At 44.5% G+C, this 23,701-nt stretch overlaps 3 protein-coding genes and 1 pseudogene across 3 annotated transcripts; 1 reads left to right on the top strand and 3 right to left on the bottom strand.

Moving 5' to 3' along the window:
* Positions 1-7,481: 7,481 nt before the first annotated feature.
* LOC9639429 (F-box/kelch-repeat protein At1g55270) lies at positions 7,482-8,557 on the bottom strand. The gene has a single exon (XM_024665073.1). The coding sequence runs from the start codon at positions 8,481-8,483 to the stop codon at positions 7,482-7,484; it is 1,002 nt and encodes a 333-aa protein (XP_024520841.1). The 5' UTR covers positions 8,484-8,557.
* A 739-nt stretch (positions 8,558-9,296) lies between these two features.
* Positions 9,297-12,505, bottom strand: LOC9639469 (annotated as a pseudogene).
* A 2-nt stretch (positions 12,506-12,507) lies between these two features.
* Positions 12,508-23,436, bottom strand: LOC112342755 (fanconi-associated nuclease 1 homolog). The gene is made up of 6 exons (XM_024665047.1): positions 23,323-23,436; positions 13,834-13,851; positions 13,648-13,780; positions 13,208-13,602; positions 13,060-13,155; positions 12,508-13,013 (listed from the first exon to the last, which is right to left on the bottom strand). The coding sequence occupies exons 1-6, from the start codon at positions 23,374-23,376 to the stop codon at positions 12,585-12,587; spliced, it is 1,125 nt and encodes a 374-aa protein (XP_024520815.1). The 5' UTR covers positions 23,377-23,436; the 3' UTR covers positions 12,508-12,584.
* Positions 14,225-15,087, top strand: LOC9639468 (acidic endochitinase). Its single transcript, XM_002991307.2, has 3 exons — positions 14,225-14,506; positions 14,559-14,676; positions 14,723-15,087. Exons 1-3 carry the CDS (start codon positions 14,248-14,250, stop codon positions 15,024-15,026), a joined length of 681 nt encoding a protein of 226 aa, XP_002991353.2. The 5' UTR covers positions 14,225-14,247; the 3' UTR covers positions 15,027-15,087.
* Positions 23,437-23,701: the final 265 nt, after the last annotated feature.

Raw genomic sequence — 23,701 nt, 5'->3', positions numbered from 1 at the left:
ATTGCCTCGGGTTCGAACACTACACCCACCAAAAAGAAGAGCCGCAAAGAGCAGAAAGAGCAAGAAGAGGCAGCAAAAATCGTCGCAGATAATAGTACTTGTTACTATTCCAACAAAGTATATACAATCGACGTGAGCCGTATCGAGATCCAAAGCAAATACAACCACAGGCTAGTATCTGATGAGTGGGTGGAGAAACTGAAGCAGAAGATGCTGGCAAGTCCAGTAACACCCGACATCGCAGACGTGATCCCCTACTACCGAACAATGAAGGGCGAGACGAGGTTTCCAGACTTGATCAATAGGAAGGTGTTGGACGATCAGAACATCCGGTTCTATGCCGTCTCCGGGCAGCATTCTAGCTTGGCGATGCAACAGATAGTTGTGGATATTATGGTGGGCGAGGAGGTGAAGAAAGTCTTCAAGACAAGAGTTGTCCGCCTGATAAAAGGCAACTCGCCCCTCCGATCTATCATATACATCTCCCACGCGCAGAATGTCAAGCAAGAAACGTGCTACAAATCGGGTCTGCACGAGACATTGGCACGAACACGGAAGCTCTGGGTTCAACTGAAGAAGCCACAAAAACCAAGACAAGGACGTGCACTAGCAACTAGCGCCTGGCAGGTAAGCCTCGTTGCATGTGGCATAGCATATGGCCTCACGCCATTTCCATTGCAGGAATTCTCGAGTCTTCTCTCGAAAACACTGGGGGTCAATGACACACTCAGCATCCATAACATTCTACTCGCGACAAAAGTTGTTTTTGACAAATGGGTAGATGTGCTAAGGAGGTACCATGACGGGGAGTTGCTAAACTCAATGGGTGTGGAGGACGGCCGGAAGCCCAATGATTTGAAGCTCAACGCCTTGCGTTTCTCGCGGTCTCTAGACGACGACGACCTTCTGACAGTGGCTAATGCTCTTCTACTTGGTGAGGTAGTCTTCAACAAGACCAAAATGACTCCCGGCCATATTGTGCCATACGAGGACTTGTGCACGACTCTGAGAGCTCGTGCGCTATTGAAGGATTGGATCTTCGAGCAAGTGGCCGTGGCGAGGGTGAGCATCGACACCACGCAAGAGATGATGGAAGAGCTGGACTTGTCAAATGAAGACATCGACGAGTACGTGAAGGGGGCCCCCAAGTTCATCGATCTGCTGCGGGATGCCACGAAAAGTAAAGCTGAGAAGTTGGATCAGTATCCAAATTTCATTAAGAGGGATGTCGACCGCCGGCTTCAGAAACAGCTCGACCCCGCAGCAGAGGCCTATCGAGAACCTTACCGGGTATACGTGAATTCGGATGAGGATCAAAGGTGGAGGAGCATCGTTTCCCGCGGAGATGAGCAGGTCAAGAACATCTTTTGTGTGATGGACTTCACAAACGAGGAGATCACTCATGCAGACGAAGTCAGCTCCATCATTGACTTAATGGTGGGACTTGCGGAGGTGGAATCTTCAGTCCACTATATGATCTACGACTCCGAATCCTATCACAAGTTCTGGAAGGCCTTGAACGAGGTGAAGGCTCGGTTGAAAGGCAAGGAGATGCGGGAGATCCATGGGATAATGGCTAAGAAGAAGATACCGACGAATGTCCGCATCTTCACAGTCGCCCTTGTTATTGGTCCTGCAGCAGAGTGGGACTGGAGTGACTTCCCAGCTTCGTTCAACAAAGCCGATCGAATTGATCTGAGGGAGGTCAATTTACCCGTGCCTGAGGAACTGAAGACGGCTATGGAGCTTTTGAATCCAAAGAAAGCTCCAGGTGCAGCATGGGAAATGCTCAGCTGGGTCTTCAACGCAATAGCGGGTGACTCCAAGGGCAAATGCGTTGTCGAGTACAACTGCGGCGGACTATTCTTTCGAGCCGCACTACTCAAGGGTGTCCCGTGTGTTGCGGTGACAAACTCCATTGAAGAGGTGACTTCAATGGAGCATATAATTACAGTTGCCAAAGAAAAACAGTATCTTCTCTACGAACCTGGTGAGTACGCACTTTAAGTTTAAATGTTATCTCACAAGCTCTGTATGCAGGAGCGTGGCCACCCCCAGATGCTGAAACGGCGTTAACAGCTACTGATGTTAGGCCGAGGTCACAACCTGCACAAGGTAAGGTCACGTGAGGCCTCACGCCATTTTGATTATAGATCGTTGTGAATATTCAGACACGAGGACTGAAAAGCGCACTGGTGGCGCGTCGAAGAAGGACAAACAGACAAGCAATAGGAAAAAAGGAGGTACAAATTATATTTGCAATGGCGTGTGGTCTCATGCCATTCCTTGGAGGAGACACTTCTTCAAAGGCAAAACAGGCAAGCACCAGCCAAGCTCAAACTGACAGTGGTCATAAAAAGCGAAAGCACGTTGGACAGTCGTCGGGATCAGAGGCGTTTGATTCGAAAAGGAAGAAGGGCAACGAAAAGATGATAGGTAATGCCTCGCGGTTATGGCGTGTGTGCTCATGCCATTCATTGCAGATCAAGGGCTGAGTGAAAGGAGCCAGTCACCACCTTCTGACTCAGATTCCTATGGCGGACTCCCCTTCCCCAATCTCAATGGAGAGGTACAATGGATGAGGGATGCTTTTCAAGTCAGGGCCACGTTTTTCTCATCTCGTCGTCTTCGAAGGGTGCAAGAACGTGCAGAAACCATGTTAAGACAGTCGGGTGAGGATACGGTCCTAGGTCACGCACTAAAACAGGCTATGGATGTCTTGTATTTTGAGATGGAGACTCGGCCAGATGATTTTTCCAAGATGGTCCTGGAAAAACAAGCAATCTAGCCTGAGCAACCTATGGAAGAAATGCAAGAGGGGGATGAGGAGCCAGAGAAAGATAATGAACAGGAAGAGCAGAAGGACGAAGAGGAGGACGAAGAAGAGGAGGACGAAGAAGAGGAGGACGAAGAGGACTTGGATGGTCCTCACAATGGTGACGATCACAATAACGATGATGACGATGATGACGATGATGGCCAGCCTGAGGTGGCCAAAGAGCAGCGGAGGAAGGTCATACAAGACAAACCATCAGGTAAATAATAGTACATCCATTCCTAACCTTTTACCATTTCTAACATTGTCCATGTAGGTCGCAGAAGAAATGGTAAGTAGAGATTATTCAGTTGAATTAAGATACAAACTCTAGCCTTTAGTGTCGAGGAAGGATAGTGCCAAGCAAGGGTCGAAACGTATGTCCAATCCTTCAGAATCAGCAGTGCGCCCAAGTGATATCGGTCCTAGTTCCTCAATAGCAGTTGATGGTAAATACAGTATAGTCGATTCAATGTGCTAATGAGTTTGTTTTTAGTAGCACGGGAGGATACCATCTCAATCGAAGGGAGATATTTGGACATGCATATGGATCCGCCAGTGGACTCTACTTGCCTGCAAGAGTCATCAGAGCTGGTGGAGGCTACTATCCATATCAACGCCAAGCAAGTTGACCACGCTCCACTTGATGCTGCCCATACCACTAAGTCAATCTTGTCCACGTATCCAACTGACGGTGACCAGGCGCCATTGGACCCGCATGAGGCCGCCCCAGCCGCCGAGCCGGTCGTATCCTCATTTCCAACGTGTGCCCAATCGTCTGACTACGCGCCGTTGGAACCTCCCTACACCGCCCCTGCTGCCTGTTCGGTCATGTCCACTTTGCCAACGGAGGCACCAGCTGAAATGGCGTGTGATCACACGCCATCGGAACCACCCCATGCCACTGTTGAGCCAGTTGTACCAGAGTCTACAGCTGAAATGGCATGTGCCCACACGCCATCGGATGCGATTGACCCCACATTGCAGAGGAGAGTATTTCCACCCTTCACGTTTCCTCGACCAAAACCCTCTGAACGACCATCGGGAGCACCATTCGCTAATATTGTAGATGGTAAAATTAACTTGTACCATTTTTTATGCTAACGCATTTCATTTCAGAGTCACGGCGAAAGTACTGTATCGTTTTTGATCTGAACGGTGTCCTTTTCTCCCATGAGCGTGGCTCGTCCTCGAATGTCACTGCACCCTCCAAAGCCTGCGGTCGCAAGTTGGTCAAAAGAGACAGATTCACATTAATCACACGGGAGAAACTGCGGGATCTAATAATGACCATGCGACACTTAAAACAGAGGGCCGGGTTCAATTTGCAATTGGGAGTTTGGACATCCATGATGCGCCACAATGCATTAATATTGCTACAGATGATGCACGATCAGACGCGAGTAATATTACCATTTGACTTTCTCCTAACGCAGGAGGATTGCTTGACTATGGTCCATGTGAGGGGTAGCAAGCCCATCTTCGTCAAGGCAGAGGCTGTAGTGATGAACCGGACTGCTAGGTCAAGTGAAATCCTCATCATCGATGACTCGCCGATTAAAACTGCAGCGAACACGCACACATATGCAGTGCACCCCATCTCTTGCAGTATGGAAACTAGGGAGAAGAAACCGTATGTTCTGGGGGACCTTGCAAAACGGCTTGAAGCGATGGTGATAGAGAACCGGCTAGTCCAGGAGGTGGCTGCAGAAATCAACCAAATGGCAGATGGAACGGTATATCAGAAGCCATTTGATCGGACAGACACCAGTCATCATTTATGGCATGTATATTGTCTAGCCAAGCACTATCCGCATCTCCATAATCTGCTCAACCGGATGGGTTCTTCGACCACTGAACATGAGCGTGGACGTATTAGAGAAGAGATGGCATTACTATTGGGTTTAAATCCTGATAGTGTGGAGAGTGATGAAATTCCAAGATTATTGTATAGGCGTTGGAGGCAAAAAATAACAGTCTGAGATGGCATGTATTTATTTAAAAATGTAACTTATTATGGCATGGGGTTCCATGCCATTGTATTAATATTAAAAGACAATTCTTTGAGAGGATTTGCATTATACTAGAAGTGTTACAGCATGTTATTGGAAGTCTACGAAGTTGTTTTATTAATAAGGGGAAAGTAAAGATTGAATGGGGACTTGGGCTCCACCTAGACTCGGAGCAACTGAGCCAATATTAAAAGGATGGAAAGAAATTGGACGACAATGACAAGGAGAAGAGAGAGGTGAAGCAGTGAGAAGTGATTGAGTAGACATTTCCTTGTTTAAAATAAAATGGCATGTGCCTCAATGCAGTTGAATTTTGTTATATTTATATACTATATAAAGGTTTGGAAACCTTATTTTACAAGTGGGATAATGACAATTCCCACTTTAACGAAATAGAGCTTACTAAGTCTTAGTGGAGAACAACAAAGGCTAATAAAGGACTAGCCCACTTGGGAAATGATGAAAGTGAGGATTCGTGCAATTTATGTTCCTCCAAATGCTACTCTACATCTAAAGGATGAGTTGAGTATGCTGAAGTAGACAAAAACTATTCAAGAGTATGTGAATGTATTCATGGTGAAGAGGATCCCTTTCATATATATGAGCAACATGGATGCATTCCATGCCTTCATATTAGGCTTAAGACGAAGTGATGCGTTGGAACTCGACCAACTACAAGGAAGTATTGGATACAACTATTAAGCTGCATTTCAATTATAACTTGTGAAAAAGGAACATAACGGGGTCAGGGTCCACATTTAGCAAAGAAGCTAAACCAAGGGGGATATATGGCAAAGGGAAATTCAAGAAGAGTTTCTCTAAGAATGAGTCCTTAAGGTTTCAAAAATGCAAATCCAATAGCTAGTGAGCAAGTATGTGGGGGACTCAAGTGAAAACGAATAAACCCACTAATAAAAAGGCTAAGTCTACTAGTAGCATAAGAAATAACATATGTTTCAATTGTGGTGAAGCATAACATTTTTGAGAGAATATCCTTACCCAAAAAAGGCCAAAGTCAATGTGGTCATTAAATCAGGTGAAATCCAAACTAAGGTACGTGATGCAATCTTTAGCTCAAAGTTACTCATTACATAAGCAACTTTGCTAGAGAGTCATTTGCAACATTTACTAGCTCTTTGAGAGAAGCTCAGAGGTAGTTTTGTTAAAATCTTTATTGATATGAGTGCTTTAGATAATTTTGTGGTTGCAAACATAGTTCAGTAAGCTAGATTAACGGTGTAGCAACTAAGTGAACCAAAAACTATAAAACTTGTTCAAGGTAACTAAAGCATTGATAAGGTATTTCGACAAACAAGAGTTGAAGTAAGGATAAATGGGTCTATCCTCGAGAAGTAACATATCCAGAGGGCATGACTCTCCACTTTAGTTTATATATGAATATATAAGTAATATAGTGAATAGAAAGGGGCTAATGAGAAAATGACTTTAAGATTTTGGGATTAGTAAAAAGGTTTCCCTTAGAGAGTTGATGATGTGATCCATATAAACATTTTACTTAGCAAAGTAGTTAATGTAATTGTAGACTATAATTGGGATCATGGGAATGATAGAAACTCTTAAATAATAAAGGAGTCATAAAATTATCTTTATATGATTAAGGATAGTGTTCAAAAATTTAAGATTGGAATCGATGACTATATGAGGTCAAATACGGATGAAGATATATATCCTTAAAATGGTAAATAAGGCTATTTTTAATAGATTCATTTCTTCTTTTTTCTACCATACTATTATTTCAAAAGTAATAGAAGTATTTTTATTAATAGTGATAATGGTCTTTACATTCCTAGGTGGGTAATAAAGATCAAAAGTGTAATATGAAATCTTAGTAGTAAAAAAAATTTAATATTTTCACATTTATTTATATTATAATTATTCACAAATTTTTTGTCTCCCTTGCTTTCTATCTCTGCAAAACCCTAAAGAATGGATGAATGAATGAGTCTATAAAATTATTTATATTTTTAGTTTAATGTGTGGTGGTCAATTATTGAAATGTCAAAATATTGGAATATCAAAATGTTGAAAGGTTAAATTATTGAGATGTCAAAATATATAAAACGAATTTTCAAGTTTATAGTGAACTTCAATATTCCCATTTTTTTAGCTGAAAATGATTCTCTTTAACTAGAATATTGTGAATGTATATGGGTTTGGACTAACTTTTAATTCTAGAAATTACTTAGTCAGTATTTTATTATATAAATTTTTTTTCTCTATAATAGTACCAAAACATATAAATTTCTCCAAACCATTTTCATAAATTTAAGTTCATGAAGGATAACATTTTTCTGACATGAAATTTCTTTATAAAACTTATAATTGACTATATTTATTTGCATTGATTTGAATTGAATTGAGCTCAAACTTGTAAGCTCGACTCAATTTTAGACTATCCCCAATTCCCACATCCGACAGGGCTCACAAGCTACCTTTTAAACACTCCAACAAACAAAATTCACCAAAAAAATAACTCACATCAGCATCTTGGAGTGACATGAACACACTGCTCTACTACTTCCCTACAAGCTGCCACACTGTAATGCTGCCTTAAATGAAATAAAACTATCTTTTTAAAACATGGAGATCCATGTAAAAAACTTTTCTTTAGCTAGTAGATAATCCAGGATCCATCAAGCTCGAAGAACTTCGAGGTCGAATATTAGATGTAAATTGCTGAAAGGCACATTGAGCTCATAAACTGCCATCACCTTGGCTTCCAGGCTGCCATCATTGGGAACTTGGATCACTTTCACGACCTTGCAATCCTCCTTGACTGCCCAGATGTTCTTCTGGCAGCTCACACCACGGAACACAGACTTGCTATCGCTGGAAGAAGCGTTCGTCAGCTGGAGTGCCTCCCATGAGTTGTTGCCACTGTCATATCTCTGCAACGTGTTGGCATCGTAGATCCGGTTGCCATGGACAATACAGCAGCACCCGCGCAATCTAGTCATGTCCGCCACTTCCCAGGAATGATCTTGTGCTGAGAAAACAAGCGTCTCTCCATTACCAGCGCGCAAGATAACCATCTTGTAACCATCCACGACGAGAGCGTTGCGAAAGGCCATGGTCCCATGCGGTGGCAATGGCGGGAGGGGATACCATCGGTCCTCCAGCGGATTGTATGTCTCAGCGTCCTGTTCCTGCCGCTCACGGTTGCCACCAACGACGTAGAGCTGACCCTCCATAGCCGCGGACGCATAGAAGAATCGAGGACACAGCATTGGCGCTGCGGTGCTCCATCGATTCGTGTGTGAATCGAAGACGCTCAGTGATTTCCCCTGGCCTAATCCGAGAAGATAGAGCTTGCTGCCGAGGGCCCTGCAATCGAATCCCCCAGTGGCGTAGAAGCCCCGCGGTGGAGGAGGAAGAACCATCCACGCTTTCTTGGAGCTACTGGGATTGAACGTCATGATCAAAAGCTCGTCCTCTTGCCTGAGGATCACCGTGGCGACAAGCCATTCCTCGTCCAACCCCTGTGCAGCGCGATCATCGTAGAACTTGGCGCTGGAGACGAGATCCCTCCACGCTCGGCTCATCTTGCGCATCTGCCCATGAGATGAGAGGGACACTCGCAGGAGGCACTGGTAAGCGGCATCGCTGTCCAGGCCGGGGATGATTGTCGTCGCCATAGCCCAGCTCTATTTGCCCTAACTCCAGATCCAAGCAGCCCTTTATACGCAGAGCAGGGATATGCCCCGGTTGGGCATCTTGACGAGCCAACGTTTCTTTTTCCTTGGCGTCGCTGGCTGCGAGGAATTTGTCGCTTGCCTCTTATGTGATTCCGTAGTCGCTATGATGATCACTGCCTCTTCGGGGGCGAGACATGCATCACGACAGCCAAGTCTTCTTTAGGATGCCCCAGTGCGATGACGGTTTAGTCTCTACGTGTTCTACCAACGCCGCGATGCCCACAATGGGGATATGGAGCAAGGACTGCATTGTTTGATAGGATACTCATCAAGGACGAGAGAATCGCCAGATATCTTTAACATGCATGGAATCCCTCGAGATTCCAGAAGAAGCCCACAAGAAAATGAAACAAGAACCTGAAGTGTGTCTGGAAGACATCTGGAACGAGTTTTTCTTCCCACTTTGCAGGCAAGTATCTGGACAAGACAAACCATCGATCAAGCTGCTTGAATCAAAACAGAGCAAACTCCAAACCAAGGTGGCAACTGACAAGAAGTTCATTCCCGCGTTTGCTTCCCACACACAAGGCAGTCACAACAAGCTAAGCTGTTTGACATCACAGCACTGCAAGAAAACGATTACAAGCTCGATCACTCACCTGAGCTGGCGGAGCGTCCTGGGGTGACACACTGCGTTGCCGCTTCCCTACAACCCGAATCAAGCTCTCGCGGCCCTGGAGCATTGTAATGCCGCCTTAGCGGACCGGCCGCTTCCTCCTCGCCCTCCCAATACATCTCAACCGTACTCACACAGAAAAAAACCATTTCATAGAACTTTTCATCTGCAAACACGACATCCTTGTAGATAACTTATTCATCTTTAAATAGTAGCTCATCTAAGCTCGAAGAATCTGAACGGCGAAGCTTATGGGATTGACGCTGGATGCTTGGTTCCAAGCCGGATCAACGTCACAGCCTTGCAATTCGCCGAGACTGCCCAGATGTTCTTCTGGCAGTTCACAGCGCGGAAGAAAAACTTGTGATCGGTGGAAGAAGCGGTCGTCCTTCCATAAGTTCTTGCCAACACAATGATCCGGCCATGTCGTTCCATAGGTGCACAAAGTAGTGACGCCGGGGCAATCCAGTCGCCACTTCCCAGGAAAGATCTTGGGCTGCGAAAACAAGCGTCTGTCCGGCACCACCGGGCGAGCTCAAGATCACCTGGTTGTGAAAAGATTTCGTTTCCTGCGGTGCAGAACGCAGCATTGGTGCTGCGAAGCTCCATCGATTCTTGCGTGCATCGAAGACGCTCACCGAATTGCAAGGAGATAGAGCTTGGGACCCAGAGCCCTGCACTCGAATCCTCCCGTGTTGGGCTCATCCTGGCGAGCAAGTACCGGCAATGAACATTCTGCTATCGCATATGCCCATTTTGGGCATCTTGACGAGGCGATCAAGGTTTTCCACTCTCGGAACATCCTATTACGGGTCCTTTGCAAAGAAAATCGCGTTGCTGATGCGAGGAAAGCCAGGACGTGGTGACCTGGACGACAATAGTGAGCAAATATGCTCCGATTGGGCATCATGATGAGACAAATGCCGCAACAAGCTCGGGCCGAGACATGTATCACGCCAGCCAAATCTTCTTTGGGATGCCCCAGTGCGATGATGGTTTAGTCTCTACGTGTTCTCCCAACGGACTCCATGCCCACAATGGGGATATGGAGCAAGCAACTGCATTGTTCGATAGGATACTCATCAAGGATGACAGAGTCGCGGGGGATGTTCTTTAAGGTGCATGGAATCCCTCGTGATTCATCTCTTTGGGACTCGCATTTCCTGATCCTCCGCCGAGAGGATCTTTAAGATGACGGTGGAGGCCGAGTGGTGATTCTATCACATCGCGGTCCCGATCGAAGAGCTCTTGAGACGGTGACACTGAGGACTTGGAACTGGCTGTGTGTAGCGGCAATGGATTCTTCGCAGTCCACAGCGGGATGGGGCGGAGTTGCTTACGACTTCAAGCAAGGCGGAACAAGTTGCAGAGGCCTGCGCAGCCGTCTCGGGGCCGGCACTACTCGGAGTAGCCGATCTAGGATCGATCATTCATCGTCTTGGAGACCTTGCAAAGTTCCACTGGAACATTAGCGTCCGAGAGAATAAGAAACCAGGCCACCTGTTGCTCGGACAAGCGATCCCCTGGACCCTTGACTTCCGCCAGCTTTGCCTCTTTCTCCTTCCACAGCAGAAGATCAGGCATTCCAGCCGTCCAGTTACTGTGGTCTTCTGCAAGAAGCTTGCAAATCGCCGACAATCCTGGATCTCCGATACAGACCGCTATCGTTTGAAGGTCTTCAAGCAAGTACTTCTCCCAGTTTACCCCGCTACATGATGTCCCGTAGTGCTCTGCCCAAGTCTCAGCCACGAGTTGCCTAGCTCCGGCATCGCGTATGGCTTGAAGACGAGATTCAATAAGCGAGCTTCGGACTGGATAGAATGAATCCGTGCACAAGTCCAATGGTGCAGTCTGCAAACAAGAACTGTAGAGCAACCACGAGAAAATGAAACAAGAACCTGAAAAGGTGTCTGGAAGACATCTGGAACGTCTGAAAAGATAACATCCCACATGAGCAGCCCGAACAATGTCAGCCATATGCCACTTTCTGAATGGACTCCTTTCCAGCCGCCTCCATCTTCTCCGGCATAGTATTGAAGTGCCAGGTCCTCCACACTGCATTGTTGCCCATCGTAGCCATAAATCTGCTCTTCATTCCATTGGCATTGTTTAGCGGCATTCCCATAATCGTCACCTTCAGAGACAATTGTAGCTGAAGGCCAAATATCTGGAAGACACAGTACGTACCACCTTGTGTTTTGTCTTTAAAAGCGCTGCATATGGAGGTACTTTCCACCTTCTAGGAGGTTTTCCTAGTCGGAGAACCTCCGTTGCAAAGCGATACGATCCCCTCCTCGGACGTTGAAATCGTTTAATCCGTTTTCTGCAACGAGCAGGCTCTCTTCTAAACGCTGTAAGTGCTCCAAGTCAATAGATAGCCGGAGAGTCAGTATCCTCTCCGTCCAGGACAATACTGCATGCTAAGGAGCTGCTTGAAGAGGTTTACAGCTTCAGCGTATCTGGTCAAGAGCCAGCTTTCGTTCAAAAGCATTGTCCGCCATTGGTGAAAGAGCGTACCTGCGTTCTTTCTCCAGAAACGATGCAGCCACAGTACAGATTGTTGCATACACCCATGCAGCCGAAAATCGTGCTAAAAATGGATGCTTGATCTCGGTGTGCGCATTGATCAATTCGAGAGTAGTCCTTGCTTTTCGAAAAGAGGAGTTTAGAGCCTCAGAATTACCAGCTTCCAGGGACATGTCAACCACCTGAGCCAATTGCAATGCCTGAAAACTTGACGGTCAGACAAATTTTATAACAAAGTAGGAACGGACCTGCTCATACGCCAGAAAGTCCTCTCGAGAAGCAAAGACTGGCATTGTTCTAGCGCACCTATAGCTTGGATACTTGATCCTTCCAATATCCACAAGAAGAAAAACATCGAACTCCTGCTCACCGTTTAGAAAGAACAGCCTCTGAATAAATAAATAAATAAATAAATAGATAAATTGCTCAGCATCAGCAGTGTAACACTTTGGAGAGGATGTCACTGACCTGTAAACGCCAAAGCAGAAATTCAACTGTTTCGGCTATTCGAATGCATGGCCCGGTTGCTTCACGAATTAAAGCCGTTAGATTACTGCCGCCAAGTATTTCACGCTTGTATAACGAACCAATGATCACTTGCTACTTACAAATGCAGCGAAATCAATGCATCTCGAATTACTGTAATAAGCTGAATCTTTTTCAAACTTAGCGTAGCACTTTTGATCTGTAAGCAGGAACAGAAATAAAAACAAGGAAGAAAGTCTTAGAAGTAACTACCATGATTTTGCTGTTCACTGCCAAATCTTTGAGCTATTGTACAGTCAGATGTTCAAGCAACTCAGACGAATTGACGTCCGCGTCGAAAACTAAGTAGCGTCTCTCTGTTACAAGGGAGCAAACATATTATGAAGTACACGATGAAAGAAACTGAGTACCGACTAACTCATGGACTGCAGAATTTGTGTCACCAATATCTTCATAGAAGATGTTCTGAAGACGGAACCATGGCCCTGCAAAACCACTGTCTCCCTTGAGTCACAGTTTGTGCGACGGCGTCGACGGCGTTGAGCCAATCTTAGCAAAAGGCGCTGTCCATCAGACGAGATTGAACGAAATGCCTCGAGAAGTTCGATCTCGTCTGGAGTAAAGAGATGGAGATCCTGTTCCAATACAACTTGGAGCATGTAGAGAAAATTCTGTTGGTATCGACAGCCGTGGTCTTGTCCCTTGTCAGCTGCATCCATCAGACGGCTCCATTTGACAGCCAGCACTTTTTCTTCTGAGAGACTTCCAATAGTCCGACTCTGGATCTCACGGAAATCAAGCTTGAGGCGTGCAGCTTCCGATGTACTCTCAGAGACATATCCCTGAAAGCTTTGTGAACAATTGAAAAACGCCCCAGAGATTAATTACCTGAACATCTACCACGGCTTTGTCCATGAGAGGAGACAAATAACGCGAAAGCTCTTTTGGAATATGTCCCAGCGAAAGCCCATCCGCTGTAACCACCTGGCGCAATGTTGCTGTCAGCCATGAAACACGTCCATTCAGTCAAGTTTACCTTCACAGCGTATGTATCCATGGGATTTTCTGGTTCCCTTACCAGGTGAACTCGCATCCCAGCTTGGCACTCGACGTCTCTGTGGTACTTGCGGCCAGCAATCCTTGCCTCCAGGCAGCCATTGTAAAGATCTCTAGTTTCACTGTTGAGCTCTGCCGGAAGGACGCCGTTGGCCACGTCGGGCTCCTCAAAGCTTTCAAGAGTAGAAGACACTTCCGGTTTCGGAGACCCTGCCGCCGGGTTACAGTCGACCCCAGTCTCGAGCGGAGGAGACTGCTGGATTTCCAGTACGCAGTTTCCGCTTTCCTCGTACTCTATCTTTTTCGACAAGTTGAAGTGAAAGAGTGTATGCTGGACACTGTTCTTCTTTTTCTTCCCACTTTGCAGGCAAGTATCTGGACAAGAGAAACCATCGAATCAAAACAGAGCAAAATCCAAACCAAGATGGCAGTTGACGAGAAGTTCATTCCCGCGTATTTGCTTCCCACACACAGGGCATTCCACCCAGTCACAACAAGCTAAGCTCAGGCCTCCTTTTATTTCCAGCGAAACATCACCGCACTCCAACTCTTCCTGCAGGAAAACGATCACAGATCCACCCAAGAAATAGAAGCTCGATCACTCACCCGAGCCGGGAGTGACACATTGCGCTGCCGCTTCCCAGAATCAAGCTCTCACAGCCCCGGAGCATTGCTGAGATTACCGCATGGAACACCGCCGAGCTGTGTGTAGGACGCTTCCTCTTCGCAGACCTAAACCCTAGCCAAATAAAATATTTCCCTCCATTCCTTTGAATTCACTAGGGCAAAAGCTTATGATTAAGTGCACATGATTGAATTATAAAATAGATGCCTTCAAAGTTTGGTCACCTGTATTACAAGCAAACACAAAGAGATCTTCTTAGCGTGCTTCGACCAAGGGGAGAAGTTAATATGTACACGGCACTTCAAGACTATGAAGTCAATATAAATCGCAATCCCACTCCTCAAGGCTATAAAAACAGCCCCAAAATTTCATTGCACAACCACGAGTTCTCATCCATGGCATTAGTCATGATAATGTTTATGCTATGCCTCCTAGGATTTTCTCCGTTCTCTACACTGGCATCTCCCTCTAGTATTATAACTGTGTCTGTGTTTAGGAAGTTCTTCCCATCCAACATCGCGAATCCTTTCTACACATACAACAATTTCATTGCGGCAACAAAATACTATCCCACGTTTGGAAGCTCGGGGAGTCTTGATGTTCAAAAGAGGGAACTGGCTGCCTACTTTGCAAATGTGAAGCAGGAGACTGGAAGTAAACTCGCTTAGTATTTATCCATTAATCTCACTAATGTCTTTGATTGTAGCACTGCAATACATTCGAGAGATCAACCGAAACAACGTCTATTGTGACACTAGTCGTGGAATCCCATGTCCTGCAGGTACAAAGGCTTACTATGGAAGAGGACCTTTGCAGCTCACTTGGTAAGCTGAAAATGTTATATTCAATATTTAAAGTGTATATATACAGGAATTACAATTACGATGCTGCTGGAAAGGCTTTCAACATGAACCTCCTCCAAAATCCAGACCAGGTTGCTCAGAATGGCGTCCTTTCGTGGAGGTCATCAGTGTGGTTTTGGATGCAAAATTCGAATTGCCACACTGCAATAACACAGAACCAAGGATTTGGAGCTACAATTCGAGCCATCAATGGAGGTCAGGAGTGTGGCAAGGGCAGTGAGACACAACCCGCACAGAACCGCATCAATTATTACAAGGACTTTTGCTCACAGTTGGGTGTTTCACCAGGTGGGAACCTTGGCTGTGCTTAAACAAATGTTTTTAAAAGTAATGAATAAGTAATTAACTACTGAATAAAAACAAATAATAAATCTGGAAATTGCAAGTTGTTTGAAGCCCTCGATCAACACATGCACCGCAAGCAAGCAAACCACTTCCCAACACCAACAGCATCTTCTCAAGCAAGACTCCTTCATATACACCCGGGGAGCGATCAAGAAGGAGTTCTATGAGCATTTAAACCACCAGCTGGATACTCAGCTTGAAGAGATGAAGCAGATCTGCATTGACCTCCGGGACATCAGGAAGATCGTCTCCAAGTAGCCATCAACCCCATCAGCAGCTCACAAATTCACCTACAAATTCAAATACAAAGAGCTCAACACCTGCTACTGGAAGCTCGAGGATGATTATACTGCCCTCCTCGCTGAGATAGCCGACCTCCAGGAAGATGGGACAGATCCACCAGACAGTGTCCCTAACCATGAGCTTACACTCCCACAGCAAAAACATCGCCTCCATTGATTTGAGCAACAGCAGCAACAAGCAATGGAGATTGACTATGTTCACACTAAAGACAATATTTAGTTCTGTTAGGGGAGCAGAATGTATCAACCAAAAACCCAGGTTCAGGGGACTTTAACCTTGAACCCAAGGCTGTATTGGAGCTATAGATTAAATCATGCACAACATATAATATATGTTAGCAATTAGAACCACTAACCTTTCAAAAGGGGAATCCAAATTGTGGATCTTTATTTCCATTCCATCATTTTTCTTATCAATACACAACATTCTTTTATTTGTGCTTCTTCTTAGCCCTTGGAGATCAGGCTCTTTTCTCTTTTGTTTTCTTACTAACAATAGATTTCTAGTGAAGAGGAGTTTCCACACCTCTTCAAGGACATGGCACTTCAATACTATGCTGGAGAAGATGGAAGTGGCTGGAAAGGAGTCCATTCAGAAAGTGGCATATGGCTGACATTATTCGGGCTACTCATGTGGGATGTTATCTTTTCAGACAATCCAGATGTCTTCCAGACACCTTTTCAGGTTCTTGTTTCATTTTCTCGTGGTTGCTCTACAGTTCTTGTTTGCAGACTGCACCATTGGACTGGTGCACGGATTCTTTCTATCCAGTCCAAAGCTCGCTTATTGAATCTCTTCTTCAAGCCATACGCGATGGCGGAGCTAGGCAACTCGTGGCTGAGACTTGGGCAGAGCACTACGGGACATCATGTAGTGGGGTAAACTGGGAGAAGTACTCGCTTGAAGACCTTCAACCAGTAACGGTCTGTATCGGAGGTCCAGATTGTCGGCGATTTGCAAGCTTCTTGCAGAAGACCATAGTAACTGGACGGCTGGAATGCCTGATCTTCTGCTGTGGAAGGAGGAAGAGGCAAAGCTGGCAGAAGTCAAGGGTCCAGGGGATCACTTGTCTCAGCAACAGGTGGCCTGGTTTCTTATTCTCTCAGACGCTAATGTTCCAGTGGAACTTTGCAAGGTCTCCAAGACGATGAATGATCGATCCCAGATGGCTACTCCGAGTAGTGCCGGGACCGAGATGGCCATTCCATCCCGCTGTGGACTGCGAAGAATCCATTGCGCGCTACACACAGCCAGTTCCAAGTCCTCAGTGTCACCGTCTCAAGAGCTCTTCGATCAGGACCACGAGGTGATAGAATCACCACTCGGCCTCCACCGTCATCTTAAAGATCCTCTCGGCAGAGGATCAGGAAATGCGAGTTCCAAAGAGATGAATCACGAGGGATTCCATGCACCTTAAAGAACATCCCCCGCGACTCTGTCATCCTTGATGAGTATCCTATCGAACAATGCAGTTGCTTGCTCCATATCCCCATTGTGGGCATGGAGTCCGTTGGGAGAACACGTAGAGACTAAACCATCATCGCACTGGGGCATCCCAAAGAAGATTTGGCTGGCGTGATGCATGTCTCGGCCCGAGCCAAGCCCGAAGAGCTCGTTGCGGCATTTGCCTCGTCATGACGCCCAATCGGGGCATATATGCTCACTATTGTCGTCCAGGTCACCACGTCCTGGCTTTCCTCGCATCAGCAACGCGATTTTCTTCGCAAAGAACCCGTAATAGTGGAAAACCTTGATCGCCTCGTCAAGATGCCCAAAGTGGGGATATGTGATAGCAGAATGCGCATTGCCGGTACTTGCTCGGGATGAGCCCAACACGGGAGGATTCGAGTGCAGGGCTCTGGGTCCCAAGCTCTATCTCCTTGCAAATCGGTGAGCGCCTTCGATGCACGCAAGGATCGAAGCAAGCATCCAGCGTCAATCCCATAAGCTTCGCCCTTCAGATTCTTCGAGCTTAGATGAGCTACTAGCGGATGAATAAGTTATCTACTAGGATGTCGTGTTTGCAGATGAAAAGTTCTCTATGAAATGTTTTTACTGGGAAATATTTCTGTGTGCGTACGGTTGAGGTCTTATCCCACACACAGGGCGAGGAGGAAGCGGCCTGTCCGTTAAGGCGGCATTACAATGCTCCAGGGCCGCGAGAGCTTGATTCGGGTTGTAGGGAAGCGCCAGGACGCTCCGCCAGCCCAGGTGAGTGATCGAGCTTGTAATCGTTTTCTTGCAGTGCTGTGATGTCCAACAGCTTAGCTTGTTGTGACTTCCCTGTGTGTGGGAAGCAAATACGCGGGAATGAACTTCTCGTCAACTGCCATCTTGGTTTGGATTTTGCTCTGACGAAAAATGTCCAGCATACACTCGTTTCAGATGTCTTCCAGACACACTTCAGGTTCTTGTTTCATTTTCTTGTGGGCTTCTTCTGCTCTTCTTGTTTGCGCGTTGCAAGAGGCTCTTTGTGTTGAAAAAACCTTGTTTTGTGTTATTTTGCAGAGACTGCACCATTGGACTTGTGCATGGATTTCTTTCTATCCAGTCCGAAGCTCGCTTATTGAATCTCCTTTTCAAGCCATATGCGATGGTGGAGCTAGGCAACTCGTCGTGGAAGTACTCTGGGAGGGTTAACTGGGAGAATGAAGACCTCCACACAATTACGGGATTGTCAGTGATTCATATGCTTCTTGCAGAAGACCAAGGAGGGCAAAACTGGTCGAAGCCAAGGGTCCGGGATATTGCTTGTCCGAGCAACAGGTGGCCTGGTTTCTTATTCTCTCGGATGCCAGGGAGCTGGACCTGGCATGCTATGCATGAGCTCCTCGGCCTCCAGACTTGGTGAGAACGTCCACAAGGCAATGGTTGAGATAGAATGACTCACTTGTAGCGCTATGCCTCGTGGAACATCGCTCACCTTAAAGGAAGGATTGTGTTCCAAGGAATCTGCTTTAGATTGGAAGATGAAGGGCTGAATGTTTCCATTGGAATCTAATGATTGAGAAGATCTTCTTTCAAATAGATGTGATACGAACTCACTTCTGGTTTCTGTTTTTTCTCTTGCAGGCATAGTCATAACTGGTGGCATTTAGAGCTTTGTCATCTAGAGGGTGGTCCAGCTGAAAACGTGCTACGCATATTTGACACCCGTATATGGGGAGACCGCGAAAGAGCTGAAAGGGATACATTTGCGGTAAGCTCTCTTAACAGAAAAACCCAACACTAAGTAATCAATAATGTGCAGGTGAGCTTAAACGCGTTGGAATTTTTGCTGTGTCTTCAAGTAAACAGATTTGGAGATCACATCATGAAGCTCTTGGTGGACAAGGTACGTGGGCTGGCGGCGATTTTTGAACTTATATTTTCCTTACTTTTGTGTTTAGTCCACATGATTTTCTGGTCCTTTGGTCACTGGTTCGAAGCTCTTTATTGCAGAGGCCAAACAATTACTCTCATATTTGGATCAACGGTGAGAAATGTTGTCAAAGTGACCTCGCTCTGATTCTCATCAGAGCATAAACGATCGGTTCTACAGAGGGGATTCACCAAACGATAGTCTCAGTAATCAATGCTGATTTAGTTTGTGCTTGTGCTCTAAGTTGTGTTTGTTATTTTCGACCCGTCAGATTGCTTCGGCATTGTATGAGTATGGCTCTGGCAACGAAAGTGCTGTCTCTTCACTCTTGGGATCAAAATTTAGTGCTAGGGAGCTCAAGGTTTGCCTGTGTATTCATTGTCCTTGCTCTGCTCTCCCAGGTGATTGGAGCCTCGAATGAACAGATGAGAGTATTTGGACATCTGTGGGCAACAGCAAGCTCAAATCTGATGGTAACTTTGGTATGTACAGATTGATAATGGAATATTCACTATATAAGGATTATATTTTTAGAGCATATAGCAAATTGGTTACCAACAGGTTTATGTTTACTGTTGGTACCTACTCAGAGGCTGATCCAATCCCCGAGGGCAACATTTACAATCTGCCAGAACATATGACATAAACCACAGGAATATTCCAAAAATATTTCATGGCTTTAAGGCTATAACACATTAAGGTTTGGGAGGTTGGCCTAGGGTTCACTCCTCATTCATTTCATTAATATTGGAGTAACATGTTTTTTTGGGGATGGCAAATGAGTGGAATATAAAATCTTGATAAGGAGTATGGCATTAGTGATGACAATCATGACGATGAAGAAAAAACTCTTGATAGTGTAGTATAGTCACTAAATTATTGAGTTTCCGAATGTCATTAAGGAGGCTAAGGATTTCTTATTTCATATGGACCTTCAAAAGTTGAATCAGTATCATATCCATGATTACCATTGGTTCTAAGAAGTTGATTTTTGGTTGAAATTGTGGGAAAATTTATAGTCTCACAATCCTTGTGAGGATAAAGTGAAGATTTTTTTTTTTTTTATGACAAAACTGACAGGCCATGCTTTTTTGTGGTGGAAGAACTACATCAAAGCTAATTCTAAGCAAACTTCTTAAAGTGATTTGAAAAAGATTTTCTATGCTTCATTTGTCAAGAAATTTAAAGAGGTTGATCTCGTAAACTAGCTATTGAAGATCAGGCAAAACACTTTATTTTTGGATGCATATCACTTCCATGATCTTTGCTTTAATCTCATAGGTACTTCTAATGAACTGTTAAAGGTGCAATGTTTTATTAAAGGTTTGAACTCAATGGATGTGCACTAGAAAGTCAAGAAGGATTTTCTAAACACGTTTACTAATGCTATTATTAAGGCTTAAATCTTTTTGCCAAAACCGTTAATCAACTTTGGTCAACAGGATGGTCTATGGGGTAATCAACGTGATGATCAGCCTGCCAATGTTTCATATTCAGGGAAGAAATAGCAATTGCTATGTCATGGCTCAAAGTATAAAGATGTCAATGAGGCTAAGAAATTTCATTTGAACCAGGGAGAAACGAACAAGGTAAAAGGCAATTGTTTTCATTACCACAAAGCTGAACATCAAAGCAAAGATTGTTCTGAAAGGGTTAACAAATGCTAAAATGACTATAGTGGAATCTATAAATAATGATAAGCAATAATGTGTGTATTGTTCCACAAATTTGATATTATACAATGGAATTGACCTAGTTAAGATAAGGAGTTATATGTTGTGATTGTTGTTGTGAAGGAATGGCAACATTATTTGTATGAATTAGACTTCCATTAAAATAGTGAAAAGTTTTAAAAACTACTAAATATTCAGCACAGTTTTTTATTTATATTAATTCTACATTTATCAATATAACAATTATTGTGGATTCAAACTATCAGTCTCTCCAACATTTCAATCATTAAAAGGACCTTCAAGGCCACCTTACTCATTGGCAAGAGTTCTTGTAGGAAATGTCTGTTAAGATCCAGTATAAGTATAGAAGCAACAATAAAGTTGTAATGCATATGGTTTTCACCCTTTATCCTATTGTGATTTACTATAAAATAACCACAAAGCAGAATTTAAACCTTTTATATGCCACATGTCATATATCACGTGTCCAAGGATAATGGAGTAAAACCTAAGTTTCAAAGCCTTAGGCCATTGAATGAAAGAATGAAGCCAAACTCCTAAATATGAAGGTAAGGAGTGAAAGAACTGGAACACAGAGTGACTCTTGAGCGTATAACCCAAGGAGCGAAGGGATAAAAGCACGAAGTGACTTAAAATAGTTCTAAAACATTTAGCATCCTAATGCTAGAATCAGCACATAAACGGAGCCAAACGAAATTTAGCACTATTTCAGCATACCAGTGGTCTAATGCAAGGATATGAGTACTTCACCAACTAGTATAGTATGGAACTTAGATTTAAACTTAAGCCAGATACAGAACAAAAACATGCATGCAAGCAGGAGCTAGTCTATGCATCAAATTGGTCAGCCATACCTAACCTACCCACTATCCTTATTATACATTTGGAACATGGAATTTGCGTATTTATAATGCGTGAAAGATGGCTCTCACAACGTATGGAACAGCCTCAACTGTTACATTCTCAGGGCTTCTATGCTCCAGCAAGTAGGAATTGAGAAGGGCATTACTACTTATGACAACCGCATAAGTCTTTAGATGATGATAATAAGGAACTAGCTTTTGCATCCCTACAGAGGAATCCATGAATGACACTACCTTTGCAAAGTCTGAGAAGAATCATTACCTTTACCATGTCTGCTGTCGTAAGCATCCTGCTTGAACTGGTCAATCTGAACCACAAGTTACAGTGGGACTTCAAGGCTGGTGTTCAAAGCAGTTGCTCCAGAGACTGCAAAATTCACCCCATTGGCATAATTCGAGTTAATACTTTGCAAAATGGGATCCAGGAATCTATCATACTCAAAAGCCTCTGCTGCAAAAACATACACGAATAACATCAAACGCTGTTAATCAACACACACAATTACCAAAGAAGTCGACAACCACGCGACCATCAGAGTATCTCTTCGATGGCTTACTGAAGAAAGTCATGCCATAAGGCTTATACTGTGTGGCACTAATAAACGGAGCTGCTGCTTGAACATTCCCTGTATCGACAATAGAATCCCCGAACCAGAACATGGCTTTTGGACACTGGAAACCCAAGCCTGGAGCAAATAACTCAGCAATCACTAGAACTGCCGCAACTGACAAAAACTCCATGATAATCAACTGTTGAGTGAGGAGAATGTCGACTTGATGTCACTGATCGTTTCTAGAGCTGCAGAAACGATGTGATCGTTGTCTTAAAACTCGAAGATGATCTCCAAATAAGTCTCTTTATAGCCACACCTTGGTATACATGCTCTATCCCCCTCTCTCGCTAAGTCTTCTTGTCCTTCATGTTCTAGCAGGGAAACTTGACCAAGGAACAAGGTTGAGCTAATTAGTTGATTAATAATTACTTTTAAAAACATTTGTTTAAGCAGATACGGTTCTGTGCGTGTGTCTCACTGCCCTTGCTACACTCCTGACCTCCATTGATGGCTCAAATTGTAGCTCCAAATCCTTGGTTCTATGTTATTGCGGTGTGGCAATTTGAATTTTGCATCCAAAACCACACTGATGACCTCCACGAAAGGACGCCATTCTGAGCAACCTAGTCTAGATTTTGGAGGAGGTTCATGTTGAAAGCCTTTCCAGAAGCATCGTAATTGTAATTCCTGTATATATATACTCTTTAAATTTTGAATATAACATTTCCAACTTACCAGGTGAGCTGCAAAGTTCCTCTTCCGTAGTATGAGATTAATGGATAAATGCTATGTGAGTTTACTTCCAGTTTCCTTCTTCACATTTGCAAAGTAGGCAGCCAGTTCCCTCTTTTGAACATCAAGACTCCCCGATAATATCATACTGAGACAGTATTTTGCTTAGCTATTTTAAGTCGTTGTTTTAACGACAATCCCCCGCAGGTTAATTTATCACACTGGATACCTCGACCAGCTTCGAGAGTGGGATGGAACCGATGGTGGCAACAAAGCAAGTACTTAGAGTTTCCGTTCAAAACGAACGAGAAGAATGTGAGTAGACTTGGCTAGGGTTTAGGTCTGCGCCGACCTCTCTCCCTCACATGTCTCATGTGGTAATATCAGCAATGCTTTTTAGATACCAAAATTGTTTAGATATCTTACAACTTTACCCATTTTATAAGTAAGAATGATAGGCAAGATATTATTCTCGGCTTTTGCAGGCAAGTATCTGGACAAGAGAAACCATCGATCAGCGTGCTTGAATCAAAACAGGGCAAAATCCAAACCAAGATGGCAGTTGACGAGAAGTTCATTCCCGCGTATTTGCTTCCCACACACAGGGCATTCCACCCAGTCACAACAAGCTAAGCTCAGGCCTCCTTTTATTTCCAGCGAAACATCACCGCACTCCAACTCTTCCTGCAGGAAAACGATCACAGATCCACCCAAGAAATAGAAGCTCGATCACTCACCCGAGCCGGGAGTGACACATTGCGCTGCCGCTTCCCAACAAGCCGAATCAAGCTCTCACAGCCCCGGAGCATTGCTGAGATTACCGCATGGAACACCGCCGAGCTGTGTGTAGGACGCTTCCTCTTCGCAGAACTAAACCCTAGCCAAATAAAATATTTCCCTCCATTCCTTTGAATTCACTAGGGCAAAAGCTTATGATATTAAGTGCACATGATTGAATAATAAAATAGATGCCTTCAAAGTTTGGTCACCTGTATTACAGCAAACACAAAGAGATCTTCTTAGCGTGCTTCGACCAAGGGGAGAAGTTAATATCTACAAGGCATTTCAAGACTATGAAGTCAATATAAATCGCAATCTCACTCCTCAAGGCTATAAAAACAGCCCCAAAATTTC

Source organism: Selaginella moellendorffii, unplaced genomic scaffold (genome assembly GCF_000143415.4).
Source record: "Selaginella moellendorffii unplaced genomic scaffold, v1.0 SELMOscaffold_118, whole genome shotgun sequence".
Taxonomy (NCBI): Eukaryota; Viridiplantae; Streptophyta; class Lycopodiopsida; order Selaginellales; family Selaginellaceae; genus Selaginella; species Selaginella moellendorffii.
This window is presented reverse-complemented; position numbering and strand designations above follow the sequence as displayed.